Source organism: Mobula birostris, chromosome 5 (assembly GCF_030028105.1).
Source record: "Mobula birostris isolate sMobBir1 chromosome 5, sMobBir1.hap1, whole genome shotgun sequence".
Classification (NCBI taxonomy): Eukaryota; Metazoa; Chordata; class Chondrichthyes; order Myliobatiformes; family Myliobatidae; genus Mobula; species Mobula birostris.
In genome coordinates, this window is record NC_092374.1 from 206,383,131 (window position 1) to 206,403,543 (window position 20,413).

The 20,413-nt window shown below is 52.2% G+C and overlaps 1 protein-coding gene across 1 annotated transcript in view; it reads left to right on the top strand.

Annotated features, from left to right (window-relative positions):
* The window catches only part of LOC140198488 (complement C2-like), a 46,283-nt gene that overhangs the window by 22,998 nt on the left and 2,872 nt on the right, over positions 1–20,413 (top strand). The window contains exons 9-15 of the mRNA XM_072259575.1: positions 1,542–1,631; positions 3,015–3,149; positions 6,176–6,282; positions 7,093–7,201; positions 9,114–9,270; positions 11,344–11,423; positions 12,529–12,632. Of these exons, the coding sequence (XP_072115676.1) occupies positions 1,542–1,631; positions 3,015–3,149; positions 6,176–6,282; positions 7,093–7,201; positions 9,114–9,270; positions 11,344–11,423; positions 12,529–12,632 (782 nt within the window). The remainder of the gene's footprint in view (positions 1–1,541; positions 1,632–3,014; positions 3,150–6,175; positions 6,283–7,092; positions 7,202–9,113; positions 9,271–11,343; positions 11,424–12,528; positions 12,633–20,413) is intronic.

The window sequence follows — 20,413 nt, forward strand, 5'->3', positions numbered from 1 at the left end:
TCAGTGCTCACAACTTACCGAAACATCTTTGGGATGTGGGAGGAAAGAGCATCGGAACACCGGAGCACTCGGAACAGATTCGCCCGTCACGGGGAGAATGTACAGGCTCCTTACAGAGAGTGGTGGGAATTGAACCCGTGTCACTAGAGCTGTAAAGCGGTAGAATAACTGCTATGCCACCATGCCGCCCTGGCACTGTCCATGCCTGTGCCCAGCTGCAGAGCAGATAAAACTGCCCAGGCGTTGCCTGCATGCAGCAAGACCGGAACAACATTCAAGCAAGGACCCGTTAGTGAGTGACGTACGAACAGGCCCTGATCTCCAACATGTCCTACATTCTGTATCTATTACAACACAATAATTATACCTGTTAGCAAAGTTCAGCAGCGGATGATCCCGGGAACAAAAGGATTCACATGTGAGAAATGTTTGATGACTCTGGACAGGGAATGCTGGAGTTTAGAAGAATGACTAGGAAATCCGAATCAAACCTTATTGAATATTGAAAGGCTCTGGTAGACTGGATGTGGAAAGAACATTTCCTATAGTGGGGGAGTCTAGGACCAGTGGGCACAGATAGAGTGGGTGTGGAGAGGATGTTTCCCATAGTGGGGGAGTCTAGGACCAGAAGGCATAGATAGAGTGGATGTGGAGAGGACGTTTCCTATAGTGGGGGAGTCTAGGACCCGAGAGTACAGATAGAGTGGATGTGCAGAGGATGTTTCTTATAGTGGGAAGTCTAAGACCAAAGGGCACAGCCTGAGATTAGAGGGACATCCACTTAGAACAGAGATGAGTAGGAATTTCTTTAGCCAAACGGTGGTGAATCTGTAAGATTCATTGCCACAGGTGACTGTGGAGGCCAAGCCATTAAGCTGAGGTTGATCGGTTCTTGATGAGTAAGGACATCAAAGCTAATGGGGAGAAGGCAGGGGAATGGGACTGACCAGGATAATAAATCAGCCATGGTGAAATGGCAGAGGAGACTGGAGGGCCTGAATGGTGTCTTACGTCTTAAGTCTAACGTCTTAAGAGAAAAGGCTGGTTACTGGAGCCTTAAGCACAGTCACTTCAGGCCGGTGGGGCCTGTCAGCCATGGCTGGCAGCTCATCTGGAAAGAAAACTCTGATCTCAAACCTCCGCTGCTTTGCGGCTGTACCCGCTCATGCGGAAGGCTTCAGGAATAAAACTTGAGGAAAGGTCCGGAGTTGGAGTCCCTAAGGCAGTCAGTCCTACGTTGAGTTTCAACACTAACTGGCAACTCCTGCGAGGCTGGTGCCAAACTATGTCGTTCCTTTGGCCACATTAGCTGCGTGCAGAGGGCAACGTGGGCAACAGCTTGTTCTCCATATCGTACCACATAAACAGATAGGACTCAGCCCCAAAGAACGGAGGACCTCAGGCATGACGGATCGATCTGCCACTCCCTGTGGCCGAGAGGTAATGGGTGGTGGTGTTGGAGGTGGGGGGAGGTGGTGAGCGGGGACTGGAGACAGACCGACCTTACCCTTGGTTCCAACAAGCGATCCCGTGTTTTTCAGGACGGATCAACGTGGGTGGGTTGCCCACACAGGTGCTGAATAACATTCGGAGTTTCCTGGAGATCGAGAATTCTCGGGAGGACTACCTGGGTAAACGGGCGCTGGCAGAAACTGGGGAGGGTGTCGGGGAACGGGGGGGAATGGTCAAAATAGAGAAGTCAAGCAATTCCAGGCGACACAGACCGAACTGGTATTCGACCAAACGTCTAACACAAAACAAGTACAAAGTTCAAAAATAGGCCAAAAAAACATTCGAAAGGACTGCGGCACTGGATTACAAGAGAGGCACACTATCAACCTTGGCGCAAAGACTGAGCAGAGAGCAGCACAATTCACACAGCGTAAAAGAACATAGAACAGTACAGCACAGTACAGGCCCTTCGGCCCACAATGTTGTGCCGACCCTCAAACCCTGCCTCCCATATAAGCCCCCAACTTAAATTCCTCCATATACCTGTCTAGTAGTCTCTTAAACTTCACTAGTGTATCTGCCTCCACCACTGACTCAGGCAGTGCATTCCACGCACCAACCACTCTCTGAGTTAAAAACCTTCCTCTCTAATATCCCCCTTGAACTTCCCACCCCTTACCTTAAAGCCATGTCCCCTTGTATTGAGCAGTGGTGCCCTGGGGAAGAGGAGCTGACTATCCACTCTATCTATTCCTCTTATTACCTTGTACACCTCTATCATGTCTCCTCTCATCCTCCTTCTCTCCAAAGAGTAAAGCCCCAGCTCCCTTAATCTCTGATCATAATGCATACTTTCTAAACCAGGCAGCATCCTGGTAAATCTCCTCTGTACCCTTTCCAATGCTTCCACATCCTTCCTATAGAGAGGTGACCAGAACTGGACACAGTACTCCTCCTGATTACACAGAACAACTGGGCACACGGGTAGTCAGTTCCAACACGAAGAACACGCCAGGCGAGAATGCTCGGAAACAAGACGCGCACTAGTAGGACTGCCTCTAGTGGCCAACCGTGCAATTGACCCCAAAGTCTTGGCTCGGAATCCCTTTTTGATTTAGAAAAAAATACAAAAGATTATTCGTTCAGAACATCCACACTATAAAACTGTTAACAATTTCAAATTAAAATATTGTTACAATCTCCTCAGGGTGGGGGTGGGGTGCTCACCGTCCCTGAAATGCCCCTCTGTACACATGCTCCCTCTCCCAGGGTATCCACGTACGAGCTGGAAGACGGCTCAGACGGAGCCCCCGACTGCGAGCCGCTTGGGCCGGTGAATGGCCACCTTGGCCAGACCCAGAACAACCCCCTAGTGACACCAGCGCCCTCGCCCTTGCTCTCCTTGCTGGCTGACAGCAGATCAGGAAGAGGAACCTAAGGTGCAGCCTCTTCAGATACCCATGACTAACCTTGGCGATTGAGATCCGTGCTCGGCTGTGTGGCGGGATGGGTGGGGTCGGTTCCACTGCACCACATCACTCAGCAAGCCCGGTGTCCTGCAGATGTCTATGTTTTCGGACTCGGTGAAGAGGCGGACAAGGAGCAGATCAACTCCATTGCGTCCAAGAAGACCGGCGAGAAACACGCCTTCTTCCTGGCAAACGAGGACCTTCACACCGTCTTCAACTCTTTGCTGGGTAAGGATGCCTCTCGTTTCTCGTTCGGCGGTCGCGACAGCGCTCACGCTGGTGTCGGGGTTACGGCGCTCAGTTTTCAGGGAGGGGCTCCCACGGGCCGGGCGTGGGAGCTCCTCCCTGAACTGGCTACTCACATTGCTTCCAAATGTGAGGCGAATGTGAGAGAGACAGCTCTCTCCGCGGGAAACTACGCTGCGGGAAGGACGGCGGAGAGGAAGCGCCGCGAGCGAGATGGGCGGTGGAGAGGGAGCGCCTCGCTGTGAGATGGGGATGGAGAGGGAGCGCCTCGCTGTGAGATGGGGATGGAGAGGGAGCGCCTCGCTGTGAGATGGGCGATGCACGGGGAACGCCGCGTTGCAATGTGCGTGGTGGGGAGGGACCGCCATGCTGAGATATGGGCGGTGGAGAGGGAGCGCCGCGCTGTGAGATGGGGATGAAGAGGGTGCGCCGCGCTGTTAGATGAGGGTGGAGAGAGATGGGCGGTGGAGAGATTGCGCCGCGCTGTGAGATGGGCGGTGGAGAGGGAGCACCGCGCTGTGAGATGGGGATGGAGAGGAAGCGCTGCGCTGTGAGATGTGGATGGAGAGGGAGTGCCGCGCTTTGAGATGGGGGTGGAGAGATTGCGCCGCGCTGTGAGATGGGGATGGAGAGGGAGCGCCGCGCTGTGAGATGGGGATGGAGAGGGTGCGGCGCGCTGTGAGATGGGGATGGAGAGGGAGCGCCGCGCTGTGAGATGGGGATGGAGAGGGAACGCCGCGCTGTGAGATGGGGATGGAGAGATTGCGCCGCGCTGTGAGATGGGGATGGAGAGGGTGCGGCGCGCTGTGAGATGGGCGGTGGAGAGGGAGCGCCGCGCTGTGAGATGGGGATGGAGAGGGAACGACGCGCTGTGAGATGGGTGGTGGAGAGGGAGCGCCGCGCTGTGGGATGGGGATGGAGAGGGAACGCCGCGCTGTGAGATGGGGATGGAGAGATTGCGCCGCGCTTTGAGATGCGGTTGGAGAGATTGCGCCGCGCTGTGAGATGCGGTTGGAGAGATTGCGCCGCGCTGTGAGATGGGGATGGAGAGGGTGCGGCGCGCTGTGAGATGGGGATGGAGAGGGAGCGCCGCGCTATGAGATGGGAGGTGGAGAGGGTGCGCCGCGCTGTGACATGGGGATGGAGAGGGTGCGGCGCGCTGTGAGATGGGGATGGAGAGGGAGCGCCGCGGTGTGAGATGGGGATGGAGAGGGAACGCCGCGCTGTGAGATGGGGATGGAGAGATTGCGCCGCGCTGTGAGATGGGGATGGAGAGGGTGCGGCGCGCTGTGAGATGGGCGGTGGAGAGGGAGCGCCGCGCTGTGAGATGGGGATGGAGAGGGAACGACGCGCTGTGAGATGGGTGGTGGAGAGGGAGCGCCGCGCTGTGGGATGGGGATGGAGAGGGAACGCCGCGCTGTGTGATGGGGATGGAGAGATTGCGCCGCGCTGTGAGATGCGGTTGGAGAGATTGCGCCGCGCTGTGAGATGCGGTTGGAGAGATTGCGCCGCGCTGTGAGATGGGGATGGAGAGGGTGCGGCGCGCTGTGAGATGGGGATGGAGAGGGAGCGCCGCGCTATGAGATGGGAGGTGGAGAGGGTGCGCCGCGCTGTGACATGGGAATGGAGAGGGTGCGGCGCGCTGTGAGATGGGGATGGAGAGGGAGAGCCGCACTGTGAGCTGGGGATGGAGAGGGAGTGCCGCGCTGTGAGATGGGGATGGAGAGGGAGCGCCGCGCTGTGACATGGGGATGGAGAGGGTGCGGCGCGCTGTGAGATGGGGATGGAGAGATTGCGCCGCGCTGTGAGATGGGGATGGAGAGGGAGAGCCGCGCTGTGACATGGAGATGAGAGGGTGTGGCGCGCTGTGACATGGGGATGGAGAGGGAGCGCCGCGCTGTGAGATGGGGATGGAGAGGGTGCGACGCGCTGTGAGATGGGGATGGAGAGGGTGCGGCGCGCTGTGAGATGGGCGGTGGAGAGGGAGTGCCGCGCTGTGAGATGGGCGGCGGAGAGGGAGCGCCGCGCTGTGAGATGGGGATGGAGAGATTGCGCCGCGCTGTGAGATGGAGGTGGAGAGATTGCGCCGCGCTGTGAGATGGGGATGGAGAGGGAGCGCCGCGCTGTGAGATGGGGATGGAGAGGGAGCGCCGCGCTGTGAGATGGGGATGGAGAGGGTGCGGCGCGCTGTGAGATGGGCGGTGGAGAGGGAGTGCCGCGCCGTGAGATGGGCGGTGGAGAGGGAGAGCCGCGCTGTTTGATGGGCGGTGGCGAGGGAGCGCCGCGCTGTGAGATGCGGTTGGAGAGATTGCGCCGCGCTGTGAGATGGGGATGGAGAGGGAACGCCGCGCTGTGAGATGGGCGGTGGAGAGGGAGCGCCGCGCTGTGAGATGGGGATGGAGAGATTGCGCCGCGCTGTGAGATGAGGATGGAGAGGGAACGCCGCGCTGTGAGATGGGCGGTGGAGAGGGAGCGCCGCGCTGTGAGATGGGGATGGAGAGGGTGCACCGCGCTGTGAGATGGGCGGTGGAGAGGGAACGCCGCGCTGTGAGATGGGCGGTGGAGAGGGAGCGCCGCGCTGTGAGATGGGGATGGAGAGGGTGCGCCGCGCTGTGAGATGGGGATGGAGAGGGAGCGCCGCGCTATGAGATGGGCGGTGGAGAGGGTGCGCCGCGCTGTGACATGGGGATGGAGAGCGTGCGGCGCGCTGTGAGATGGGGATGGAGAGGGAGAGCCGCGCTGTGAGATGGGGATGGAGAGGGAGCGCCGCGCTGTGACATGGGGATGGAGAGGGTGTGGCGCGCTGTGAGATGGGGATGAAGAGGGAGCGCCGCGCTGTGAGAAGGGGATGGAGAGGGAACGCCGCGCTGTGAGATGGGGATGGAGAGGGTGCGCCGCGCTGTGAGATGGGGATGGAGAGGGAACGCCGCGCTGTGAGATGGGGATGGAGAGAGATGGGCGGTGGAGAGGGAGCTCAGTGAGATTTCATTCAGTCTCTCCACTTGCAGACCTCTCCTCAGTGGGAAACCTCTGTGGGTTTGCCAACAAGAGTTTAGTTGCCACTGATCAGAGCTCTTACCCATGGTTCGTCGACATCCTCCATAATCAGAAACCGGTGAGTGTAACTCGTGGATCCCGGGGTCCTCCATCTCGAATTGGCCTGAATCCGGAGTGAGAGAGGGAGAGAGAGAGACGGGGTGTGCGGAAATTAGGGACAGGATGATTGAGAGAGGTGAGGAGAGGAAGGAAACGAGAAACGGACTCTCTATAAATTTCCTTCTCAATCCCATTCTCCCGCCGACGACTGGAGAGTAAATGCGGAGAGTAATTTCCTAGTGCCAGTGTCCACAGCTGGGAGAGACAAGGAATGCAAGTGTAGGAGTTTTGTGGGGGGGCAGGGTTGGCAATCAGGGAGACATGCAGACGATAGATTGCAGAGAAGAGTAGCGGGAATCTGCAGAGATGGGTAGCGGGTATCTGTAGAGAAGAGTAGCGGAAATCTGCAGAGAGATGTAGCGGGAATTTCCAGAGACGCAGATCAATAATGTTGCCAGATGCAGTTTCCCAAACGAGGCCAACAGCTTCCTGCTCTCTAACCCTCTGCCCTCTGACCTTCGCATTTTGACCCACTGCCTTCTGACTCTGACCACAAACTGCTACTCACCGCACTGACCCCTTCACACTGGTCCTTGCCACTGACACACCCCCCCACCGTCACCCCTGCACACCGACCTGTGCCCCCTGACCCTCTGTCCTCTGACTGCAGCCTTCTGACGAATTGTCCTTTGGCCCCGCCCACTGACTCGGTCCCAAGCCCACAAAGACCAGGAGTTCCCTGTCCTGGGGTGTGTGACCTCCCGCTGGGGCGGAGGGAGTTTGAATCTTTATACCGTGCCTAACAGGGAGTCCCCAACCCTCTCCACAGAACAGCCGTTGCTCCGGTTCCATCGTGGCACCGCAGTGGATTCTGACAGCGGCTCACTGTTTCGGAGATCTGGCGAATGAAGACCCCAGCGACCTGTCCATACGCTTGGGTAAGAAGAGGGAGCGCCTCAAGCCCGTGCTTTAATGAGCGCATGGGCGGAGTGGGGGGGAGCGTCTCTCTGCGGAGGGATCGCCGAGCCGTGGGAGAGCTGGGGAAGAGGGAGGCCACTGCGGTAGAGGCTGTACCCAGGGATGGCCACCACGACAGTGAAGACGATTCCGAGGGCGTGTCGTTTTGTGAGAGAGGGTGGGAGGTGCGAGGGAGCGCCGCTTACAGAGGGGGGAGAGGTGAAGTGAGAGAGAGTGCCACAATGCCGTGCGGGAAGTTCTGAGGGGACATCGCTCAACGAACAGGATGAGAGGTATACTGGGACAGGGGAAGCTGCGATGGAGCGCCGCACTAGGGTGGGGAGCCAGTGCCGCTCTCCAGGAACTTCCATGACGTTCAATTCATTGGCGTTATCAGATGGACTGCTCTTGGCCCAGCACATAATTGGCATTTCAAAGAAGTTTCTGTAGATTCGGCACGTCATCTAAAACCTTGACAAACTTCTAGCGATGCGAACTGGAGGGTACCTCACGGCCTGGAATGGAAACACCGAAGCCATTTTGACAGAATGTGGATACTACCCAGTCCATTACAGGCAAAGCCCTTCCCACCATTGCGCACATTTACACGGAGCACTACTACAAGAAAGCAATATCTGTCATCAAGGAACCCCACCCTTCAGGCCACGCTCTCGTCTGGGTTACTACCATCGGACAGGAGGTACGGGAGCCTTAGGTTCCACACTACTCGGTTCAGGAACAATTATTACACCCCACCCATCAGGCTCCTAAAGCAGCGTGGTGCACTCACCTTCAGAACTCTTTGCAAACCATGTTCTCAGTATTAGTTTTTTTTTTGATTTTGTAGCTTCCTCCTTTTCCACCTTGGTTGCTAGTAAGCTTTTGTTCTTGTGCAGTGTTACTGTACTATTTCTCTATTGTACTGTGGATGTCTGCAGGAACATGATCTCAGGGCGGTATACTCGGCTAATAAATTTACTTTGACGCTTAGAGTTTGAACACCTTCACAGGAAGCTGAGCAGGCCAGGCAGCACTTATGGAAAGGTGTAAAGAGGCGACTCGTCGGGCCCAGACTCCTCATGACCTTCTGACTCCCTCCATAATTCCGAGTGCAATTTAAAAATACAAACACGAGGAATTCTCGTTTTGCTGAAGAGACCCGACGCAGACTGGGAGATCGTTTCGCTGAACACTTAAGCTCGGTCCGCCAGAGAAAGCAGGATCTCCCAATGGCCGCAGATTTTAATTCCGTGTCCCATTCCCATTCTGATGTGTCTATCCATGGCTTCCTCTACTGTAAAGATGAAGTCACACTCAGGTTGGAGGAACAACACCTTATATTCCGTCTGGGTAGCCTCCAACCTGATGGCATGAACATTGACTTCTCAAACTTCCGCTAATGCCCCACCTCACCCTCGTACCCCATCCGTTATTTATTTATATACGCACATTCTTTTTCTCTCTCCCTCCTTTTTCTCCCTCTGACTATACCCCTTGCCCATCCTCTGGGCTTCCCCCCCCCCACCTCCCCCTTTTCCTTCTCCCCGGACCTCCTGTCCCATGATCCTCTCATATCCCTTTTGCCAATCACCTGTCCAGCTCTTGGCTCCATCCCTCCCCCTCCTGTCTTCTCCTATCATTTTGGATCTCCCCCTCCCCCTCCCAATTTCAAATGTCTTACTAACTCTTCCTTCAGTTAGTCCTGACGAAGGGTCTCGGCCTGAAACGTCGATTGCACCTCTTCCTAGAGATGCTGCCTGGCCTGCTGCATTCACCAGCAACTTTGATGTGTGTTGCTTATTCTGAGTGTGTTGCTTTGGACTTCCGGCATCTGCAGATTTTCTCGTGTTTCAGAAGAAGCTTTTGGTTCCATTTGCCTTTCTCGTCCCGCAGGAAGTTCTGACAAGATCATACTGAAGGTCGAGCAAGTAACTGTACATCCGCGGTACAATCTGACCGGGAAGATAGCGAAGAAGATCCGTGAATTCTACGATTATGACGTGGCACTGATCAAGCTAGCGACAAAGCTGAACTTCACAACGTACATCAGGTACGGGGAACGGGAGCTGACCCTCTCCATATTCCGACCCCATCCCTCTGCTACGCTCCCTGCCTCAGGGGCACCAGACGCTGCTCCTTCCTAACCTCTGCTCAGGGGCCAAACTCCTGTCTGGCTCATGCAGGGAGTCACACAGAGAGAGCAGACAGACAGACGCACAGAGAGGCAGACAGACAGACGCACAGAGAGGCAGACAGACAGACGCACAGAGAGAGCAGACAGACAGACGCACAGAGAGGCAGACAGACAGACGCACAGAGAGGCAGACAGACAGACGCACAGAGAGAGCAGACAGACAGACGCACAGAGAGGCAGACAGACAGACGCACAGAGAGAGCAGACAGACAGACGCACAGAGAGGCAGACAGACAGACGCACAGAGAGAGCAGACAGACAGACGCACAGAGAGGCAGACAGACAGACGCACAGAGAGAGCAGACAGACAGACGCACAGAGAGGCAGACAGACAGACGCACAGAGAGAGCAGACAGACAGACGCACAGAGAGGCAGACAGACAGACGCACAGAGAGGCAGACACACACGCGCGGACACGCATCAACAGGCATAAAGACATAAACACACAAAACTCACAGACTCAGACACACAGTGCGCAGCACAGACACAAAACACACACACACACACGCTCACACACACACATACACGCGAAGACACGAAGAGACACACACAGTCAGACACAGAAGTATATACTGTTCACTTGAACAGACACAGAATGTGTGAAAGACAGACATAGAGAGGAGAGAGAGACAAAGAGAGACGGATAGAGACAGAGAGACAGGGTGAAAGAGACAGTGAGACAGGCAGACAGGGAGAGAAAGAATAAGAGAGACAATGTAAGAGAGAGTGAAAGAGACAATGTGTGTGTGTGTGTGTGTGTGTGTGAGTGAGAGAGAGACTGCTGCAACAAAATCTGCTGGAGGAAGTCAGCGGGTGCGGCAGCAGATGGGGTCACACTGCACGGTGTGTGGGCACCCCTTGTGGGTGGGGAGATGACAAGGGAGCTACTCCCTGTGGGAGTGGCCTTGTTGTGGGAGCGTTGCACAGTGGTAGTACCTGCGCCGATGCTGGGGGTGTGCTGAGGGAGCAACTCACCGGGGATGAATCTTTCTCGGAGAGGAGCCGATGTGAGTGCTGCTGCTGGACATGGAACAAAATGGTCATAAGCAAATAAATACCAGCCTGTCCGATATGACAGGAGACCTGTGCGGCAGAACGTTGCTCTGGGACAGTGCCACTCTCGACCTCAGAAGTCCGAGTGATTGGGTCGTCGTCACAAACTGGGGTTTTCCTTGCCTGCAGTGGACGACCATGGTGTCATCAGTGCCTTGTCGTGCCCCTCGCCCTCCACGGAGCGTTGCAGAACCCCCTTTCTCTAGATCTCATCTACCCAGTCTGCCGAATCTGGCCTTGCATGTTAGGACAGCCATGGCCCTCCCTGTCCGGGTGTGAGGCCGCCGGCTACCCGCGCCTGGTTTAGCCGGCCTGTCGAAGCAGCGTGCCGGGGTGTGGTGGTTGTCGCATGCAGATCAGCCACTTGGAGCTAGAGGTGAGAGCCGAGTTTCCGGTGGGGACCAGAGCTGAGTGAGCTGCCCGGAATGGAGACGAGAAGCCGCTTCACCAGAGGTGCTCCCCCTTTCCTGGACACCCCAAGCCCGGCTGTGAAAGGAGGAGCTTGGGCATTGGGTTAGTAACCCCATCCCGTAAAACTCAGAGCTACAGAACCACAAACAGAAGCTCCAAAGGGAGAGGATAGATCTTCGAAAACGGGCTACGCCCAGGGACTGGCCCAGGACTGAGGGCTCTGGGGATCTGCTGTTGGTGGATTTTGCCCCAGTAGGGGTGATGCGGCAATGCAACAGCATTATAAGGAGAGGTTTAAAGTTTTTAGGGTACAGTGAAGTAAGTGAGGAGGAGGGAGTGGTAGAGTTAATTAATATACCGGACTATGTTGGTGGAAGGAACCTTTCTAACCGGGACTGGCTCGGTTCCTCGCTCGTAGGTGAACGCCACACCGCTCTCATCTCTCCCCATCTCTCCATGCCCAGACCCATTTGCCTGCCGTGCACCGAGGAAACTAGTGTGGCTCTGCGCAGATCGCTGACGGGAACGAGCTGCTCCGATCACGGTAAATTCCTGAGGATTTGAAAATAAGCTTTATTTGGCACGTGTATATTAAAACGTACAGTGAATTGAGTAATTTAGTGTGAACGACAAGGATGTGCTGGGTCAGCACGCAACGGTGTCCACGCTTCCGGCGCTATTGTAGCATGTCCATCTTTGGGATTGTGGAGGAAACCGCAGCACCCGGAGGAAACCCCCGCGGTCACAGAGAGAACGTACAAACTCCTTATAGTCAGTGGCAGGGATGGAGCCCAGATCCCCAGCGCTGTAAGGCTATTACACCACCATGCTGATCCTCCAGACTCCGCGCTCCAAACACTGCTTTGGCGATGGATATCGAGGGGCGTAGGGATCTCCCTGAAGGTTGTGGAGATGGGGGCGCCCGCAGGGATCAGGGGAAGGGTCAGACTGGAAGAACATATCCTTCTTCATGACCTTAATGTTCTCGCTCATCCGCCGGTACGGCAGGTAGTCGGTCCTGCAGCTGAAGGCGAGCACATGGCCGAAGTTTGGGGAGTGAGGAAGGGAGATGCGTCCATGACAACCATGCGGGTAAAATGGATAGGCTCTGGGTGGGAGTGGTGCTGACGCGGGTGGGGAGATGGAGCGACACAAAATACTGGAGGAACTCAGCAGGTCAGACATCTGTGGAAATGAATAAACAGTCGACATTTCGGGCCGAGACCTGTCTTCAGGAATGGAAAGGAAAGGGGTGGATGCCCAAATAAGAACGGGGGGGGGGGGGGGAGAGGAGGAGTACAAGCTAGAAGGTGATAGGAGAAGCCCAGTGGGGGGGGGGGGTGAAGTAAAAGGCTGGGAGGTGAGAGGTAAAGAATGTCCTCCATCTCTGTCTGGAGAAGATGGAGTCTGATTGGACAGGAGAGTAGACCATGGGAGAAAGGGAAGACGTAGGGACACACCAGGGGGAGGTGAGAAGACGTAAGAGGCCAGAATGGAGGAACGCACAATAGGGAAGGGTGGGGTAAATTTACTGGGAGCTGGAGAAATCGATGTTCATGCCGTAAGGTCGGAGACTAGACAGAATAAGAGGTGCTGTTCCTCCGACCCGAGAGAACCTGTAACTGCCTTAACTCTACCCACTTCTACAGAAAGCGATCTACTGCCGACGTCAGGAGTAGTGGAAGCAAACTTTGTCCGGACCAAGAACAGCCAACCAGCCTTAGAAACGGTGAAAATAAAGACGGCGGGACCGGTGAGTGGAAAGCGGGGCAGCATAGAGATTAACCCAGCGAGGACAAGCGACAAGAATGCGGCAACTTTCTCCCTCTGCTGGGAACGGTGACGAGTAACCACCGTGTACTGACCGTGGGGGACGGGGCGGCTTTACAAAATCGTTTCAAATTATTAGCTCGTCACTGCCTGTTATGCCCCTGGCGTTTGGGACAGCAATGAAGGTCCTCCATCCCTGTCTGTCCTTGGCCATCTTCTCCATTGTGTCCAGGTGCGGTTCAGAGTGCTCATTTCTGCCCCGACGGTATGGCACCATTGTCCTGGGTCTCCAGCGCTTACTCTGCTCTTCAGGGGCTGTCTTGATAGTGGAGTTGGCCCCTCTTCTCATCCATGCTCAATCCATCTCCAATCTTTCCTCATGATGACTGTGACCATGTCTCCTCGGTGGCACCGAAAGATTAGGCAGTGGTTGGAAATTTTTCTTGGCCAGAAAACACGGCGGTTCTTCCAGAAGGTCGTGGTGTGGAATGACGACAACTTGACAATGTCGTTCTCTGTCATGCAACAGCATTCTGACCCGTACAACAGTGTGGCTGCTGTACTTGGTTGATCCCTATATGTTGCTCATTTCCCTGAAGTCGTTTCTATCTTTGCTGGGTCCGCACTGGATGGCGCCCCTGGTCCTCCCACCCTACCGAATGATGCTGCCCAGGCAGGTGCGTCTTACCCGGCAATGGTGCCATACCCGATTCTGATGGTCATGGTCTCAGTCTTTCTCCGTCTGACTCTCCAACCCGTCCACCAAAGGTACACAGGCTCTGAGTTTCCTTTGGCATGTGCTGGTGTGCATAGGCATAGTCATAGTCATAGTCATAGTCATACTTTGTTGATCCCAGGGGGAAATTGGTTTTCGTTACAGTTGCACCACAAATAATAAATAGTAATAGTAATAGTAATATTAGTAAATAGTAATAGTCATGGAAATAATAACTAGTAATAGAATAGTAATAGAAAAATAGTAATAAATAGTTAAATAGTAATATGTAAATTATGAAATAAGTCCAGGACCAGCTTATCGGCTCAGGGTGTCTGACCCTCCAAGGGAGGAGTTGTAAAGTTTGATGGCCACAGGTAGGAATGACTTCCTATGACGCTCTGTGCTGCATCTCGGTGGAATGAGTCTCTGGCTGAATGTACTCCTGTGCCCACCCAGTACATTATGTAGTGGATGGGAGACATTGTCCAAGATGGCATGCAACTTAGACAGCATCCTCTTTTCAGACACAACCGTGAGAGAGTCCAGTTCCATCCCCACAACATCACTGGCCTTACAAATGAGTTTGTTGATTCTGTTGGTGTCCGCTACCCTCAGCCTGCTGCCCCAGCACACAACAGCAATCATGATAGCACTGGCCACCACAGACTCGTAGAACATCCTCAGCATCGTCCGGCAGATGCTAAAGGACCTCAGTCTCCTCAGGAAATAGAGACGGCTCTGACCCTTCTTGCAGACAGCCTCAGTGTTCTTAGACCAGTCTACCAGTATGCGATAGTAATGCGAGATCATCCGCAAAGTCAAGGTCTTGTAAAGTAGAGAATAGTGTCCACCTAATGCCACTCTGCTTATCCTCATTGTTTGCCTCAGAACCCAATCACCAGGTAAAACAATATTGCCGATATCACAGAGACTTGGCTGACGCTTAACTTTAAAGCTTAAATTGCAGTCCCCGGTCTGCAGGTGAAGTTAGCATTGAAACACCGGATAAGCTGGACAATTTTGGAAAGGATCCGTATGATCTGAGAATTCCAGGGGTGTGGGGGTGGGGGAGATTTCTGGAATGCCTGTCAGATGGCTTTGTAGAGCAGCTCGTGGTTGAACCCACAAGAGGATCAGCTACTCTGGATCGGGTGTTGAGAAATGAACCGGAATTGATTAGAGAGCTTAAGGTAAAAGAACCCTTAGGGGTAAGTGATCATAATATGATTGAATTCACACTGAAATTTAAGAAGGAGAAACCAAAGTCATATGTATCAGTTTTGCAGTGGAATCAAAGAGATCACAGAGGAGTGAGAGAGGGGTTGGCCGGAATTGATTGGAAAAGAACACTGGCAGGGATGATGGCAGAGCAGCAATGGCTGGAACTTCTGGATATATACATCCCAAAGACGAAGTAATATTCTAAAGGCAAGCATGGGTAAAAAGGGAAGCCAAAGCCACCATAAAATACCAAAGGTAGGGCATATAACAGAGCAAAAATGAGTGGGAAGATAGCGGATTGGTAAGCTTTTAAATACCAACAGCAGGAAACTAAACAGTGATTAAGAAGGTAAAGATGGAATACAAAAGTAAGCTAGCCAACAATATTAAAGAGGATCCCAAAAGTGTCTTCAGATACCTGAAGTGTAAAAGAGAGGCAAGATTGGATATTGGATGGCTGGAAAACGATGCTGGGGTGGTAGAAGTGGGGGCAAGGAAATGGCAGATGAACTGAACAGGTATTCTGCATCATTCTTCAGCATAGTGGAAGTTCCAGGTGTCAGGGGTCATGAAGTATGTGAAGTTGCCATTATTAGAGAGAAGGTTCTTGGGAAACTGAAAGACCTGAAGGCGGTCAGGTCAGCTGGACCAGATTATGTACACCCCGGAGCTCTGAAAGAGGTAGCTGAAGAGATTGTGGAAGTATTAGTAATGATATTTCAAGAATCACTAGATTCTGGAATGGTTCCAGAGCACTGGAAAGTTGCAAATGTCACTTCACTCTTCAAGAAGGGAGAGAGGCATAAGAAAGGAAATTACAGGCCATTTAGTCTGACCTCAGTGGTTGGGAAGATGGTAGAGTCGATTGCTAAGGATGTGGTTTCAAGATACCTGGAGGCACATGGTAAAATAGACCGCAGTCGGCATGGTTTCCTCAAGGGAAAATCCTGCCCGACAAATCTGTTGGAATTCTCTGAAGAAACTACCTGGGGTCAGTTTCCGCCACTGCCTGTAAGGAGTTTGTATTTTCTCCCCGTGACTGTGTGGGTTTCCTCCGGGTGCTCCGCTTTCCTCCCACAATCCAAGGATGAACTAGTCGGTAGTTAATCGGTCATTGCAAATTGTCCTGTGATTAGGCTAGGGTTAAATCGGGAGATTGCCGGGCAGCATGGGCCAGAGGGCCGAAAGGGCCTACTACACGTTGTAACTCGATAAAATGAATAAATAATAAATAACAAGCAGGAGCAACAAAGGAGAATTGGTTGATGTTGTGTATTTGGATTTTCAGAAGGCCTTTGACAAGGCGCCATACAGGAGGCTGCCTCACAAGCTACGAGTCCATGGTATCACAGGAAGCTTTCTAGCTTGGATAAATCAGTGGCTGCTTGGCGGGTGTCAAAGAGTGGGAAAAAGCAACCATTTTCTGACTGGCTGCCGGTGACTAATGGTGTTCCACAGGGGTCTGTGTGGGACTGATTCTATTTACGTTATATGTCCATGATTTGGATGATGGAATTGATGGCTTTTCCCCAAACTTGCAGATGATATGAAGAAAGCTGGAGGGGGGCGGGTAGATTTGAGGGAATAGGGGAGGCTACAGAATGACTGAAGACAGATTAGGAGAAAGGGAAAATAAATGACAGATGGAATACAGTGTCGGAAAATGTCTGGTCATGCGCTTCGGTAGAAAAAGTGAAATGGTTGAGTCGTGTAAGTGGAGAGAAAATACAAAAATATGATGCGCAAAGGAACTTGGGAGCCCTTGTGCAGGCTTCCCTAAAGGTTAGTCTGCAGGTTGAGCCTGTGGCGAGGACGGTAAACGCAACGTTGGCGTTCATTTCAAAAGGACTGCAATATAAAAACAAAGATGTAACGTCGAGACTTTAAGCACTGGTGAGGCCTCACTTGGAATATTGTGAGCAGTTTTGGGCCCCTTACCTGAGAAAGGATGTGCTGAAACTGGAGCGGGTTCAAAGGAGGTTCACGAAAACGATTCCAGGGTTAAATGGCTTCTCATTTGAAGAGCCTTTAATGGCGTTTAACCTGTACTCACTGGAATTTAGAAGAATGAGGGGTGACCTAATTGAAACCTATTGAATGATGAAAGGCCTCGATCGAGTGGGTGTGGAAAGGATGTTTCTTCTGGTGGGAGTGCCTAAAACCAGAGGACACCGCCCCAGAATAGAGGGGCGTCCTTTTAGAAGGGAATGGGGAGGAATTTCTTTAGCCGAAGAGTGATGAATCTGTGGAATTCTTTGCCACAGGCAGCTGTGGAGGCCAGGTCTTTATGTATACTTAAGGCAGTTGATAGGTTCTTGAGTGTTCAGGGCATAAGGGGATACAGGGTGAAGGCAGGAGATTGGGGCTGAGGGGAAAAATGGATCAGCCATGATGAAATGGTGGAGCAGACTCGATGAGCCAAATGGCCTAATTCTGCTACTATATTTTATGGTCTTATGGTTTAATTCGCCAGAGGCTCGCCGTGGATGCGATCAAAACCTTTTCAATGTCCACGAAATTCGTATACAACCGTCTCTGTGCTCTGTGCATTGTTCTGTGAACTGTTATAGACAATAGACCACCATTCACTGTGATCATGGCTGATCATCCACAATCAGTACCCCGTGCTTGCCTTCTCCCCATATCCCTTCACTCCGCTATCTTCAAGAGCTCTATCTAACTCTTCTTTGAAAGAATCCGGAGAATTGGCCTCCACTGCCTTCTGAGGCAGAGCATTCCACAGAACCACAACCCTCTGTGTGAAAAAATTTTTCCTCAACTCCGTTCTAAATGGCCTACTCCTTATTCTTAAACTGCGGCCTCTGGCTCTGGACTCCCCCAACATCGGGAACATGTTTCCTGCCTCCAACATGTCCAATCCCTTAATAATCTTATATGTTTCAATCAGATCCCCCTAATCCTTCTAAATTCTAGTGTATACAAGCCCAGTCGCTCCAATCTTTCAACATATGACAGTCCCGCCATCCTGGGAATTAACCTTGTGAACCTACGCTGCACTCCCTTAATGTCCTTCCTCAAATTTGGAGACGAAAACTGTACATATTATTCCAGGTGTGGTCTCACCAGGGCCCTGTACAACTGCAGAAAGACTTATTTGCTCCTATACTCAATTCCCCTTGTTATGAAGGCCAGCACGCCATTAGCTTTCTTCACTGCCTGCTGTACCTGCATGCTTACTTTCAGTGACTGATGAACAAGGACACCTAGATCTCGTTGTACTTCCCCTTTTCCTAACTTGACACCGTTCAGTTAATAATCTGCCTTCCTGTTCTTGCCATCAAAGTGGATAACCTCACATTTATCCACATTAAACTGCATCTGCCATGCATCTGCCCACTCACCCAATCTGTCCAAGTCATCCTGTATTCTCATAACATCGTCCTCACATTTCACACTGTCACCCTGATTTGTGTCATCTGCAAATTTGCTAATGTTACTTTTAATCCCTTCATCTAAATCATTAATGTATATTGTAAATAGCTGCGGTCCCAGCACCGAGCCTTGCAGTACCCCACCAGTCACTGCCTGCCATTCTGAAAGGGACCCGTTAATCCCTACTCTTTGTTTCCTGTCTGCCAACCAGTTTTCTATCTATGTCAATACCCTACCCCCAATACCATTTGCTCTAACTTTGCATACTAACCTCCTATGTGGGACCTTATTAAAGGCTTTTTGAAAGTCCAGGTACACTACATCCACTGGCCTCCCCATGTCCGTTTTCATAGTCACATTCTCAGAAAATTCCAGAAGATTAGTCAAGCATGACTTCCCCTTCGTAAATTCATGCTGACTCGGACCGATCCTACCACTGCTATCCAAATGTGCTGCTATTTCATCTTTTATCATTGATTTCAGCATCTTCCCCACCACTGATGTCAGACTAACTGGTCTATAATTGCCTGTTTTCTCTCTCCCTCCTTTCTTAAAAAGTGGGATAACATTAGCTACCCTCCAATCCGCAGGAACTGATCCTGAATCTATAGAACATTGGAAAATGATTACCAATGCGTCCATGATTTCTAGAGCCAGCTCCTTAAGTACCCTGGGATGCAGACCATCAGACCCTGGGGATTTATCAACCTTCTGTCCCATCAGTTTACCCAACACTATTTTGTGCTTGATGCGAATTTCCTTCAGTTCCCCCATTACCCTAGGCCCTCTGGCCACTATCACATCTGGGAGATTGTTTGTGTCTTCCCTAGTGAAGACAGATCCAAAGTAACTGTTCAGCTCATCTGCCATTTCTTTCTTCCCCATAATAATTTCACCCGTTTCTGTCTTCAAGGGCCCAACTTTGGTCTTAGCTAATTTTTTCCTCTTCACATACCTATCCTCCTTTATATTTTTGGCTAGCTTACCTTCGTACCTCATCTTTTACCCATATTGCCTTCTGTTGCTCCTTATAAGTCACCCAATCCTCTGGCTTCCCACTCATCCTTGCTATGTTACACAGCATGAAGATCTAGTCGATAACAGTCCCTGTTTCTCCCAAAGCCACCTTGTTCTTTCCTCAAGCACACGTTGACAGCTTCTGTAGTCGGACGGACAATGTCTTTGGCGAGACCCTTGCTGGGCCCTGACAGAAGTGCCAATTGTTCCAATCACCTTGCTCTCCTTTCTTGGGATGCTAACAATAACACTATTCGTCCAGTCCCCGTTCCAAGATGATAGTAAACAGTGGCCACAGGATGCCTGCTGCAACTTTTGGATCAGCTTTGACCAGTTCAGCTTCAAATTGACATGTCTTGGAGCATCGCTGTTCTTTAATCGCAACAACAATATTTTCTCTCTTGGGTGGATCTGTGTTGATATCGAGGTCCTCTGCTGCCTCTTGAAAGTCAGGTTCTCCATTTGGTGATGGTCTGTTCAGTATTTCCCCTGAAATACTCTGCCTATTGCGCTTCTTGCTCTTTCTCAGTTGTCAAAAGCAGACTGTTCTTATCTCTCTATGTCTCGATCTTGGCCGTGTTCGGGGCTTCCCTCATGCTGCCAATAGCTTCCTCTCGGCTTTCACTGCTGTCAGTCATGCAGACCCTGGATGGAGACGCAGGAATAGCGTCGCACATGATATAGGATTCTTCACTTCTCTTTCTGTAACAAGCTGTCAGGGTTGTTAGTTCTGAACTGAATTCCCAAATCTGGAAGACCACAAAAGGCCTGGCCGCACCCTTTGACCTGTTTGACCCCACCGAGAGTCAAAGTACAAGGCCCTACCTCCAGGCAAAATAGATCTCTGGATCATTGAGGCTCACACGTCTCCAACCCCTACGACAAGGTTGCGGTACTCCAGCGGGCTTAAAATTCTGAGGTGGATCCCTTACTCCTCCTTACCTCTGTCTTAAATGGACACCCCTCTATTCCAAAGCTGTGCCTGCCCTCTGGCCCTAGACTCTTTTAATGAGAAACCCCCTCATTCTTCTAAACTCGAGTGAGTACATGCCTAGAGGTTCTATGGTTCTGTTACATACCACTAGGCAGGAAGACCTCGCTGTGTGGGTCAGAGCTTTGCTTCCCTTACACTACCGCACTCCACGCTGCTTCCGTGACTGCGGGTTTCCGCTCGCTGCCATTAGGAAGGAGGTACAGGAGCCTCAGGGCTCAGAAACAGTTATTACCCCTGAACCAAAGGGGATAACTTCACTCACCCTACCATGAACTGTTCCCACAACCTATGGATGTTTCTCAAGGACTCTTCACCTCATATTCTTCACAATTATTCCATATTTATTACTGTTGTTACTTGTAGCAGGTTTCCTTTTTGTTTTTTTCCTTATTTGTATTTATCGAGTATGCCCACAAGAAAA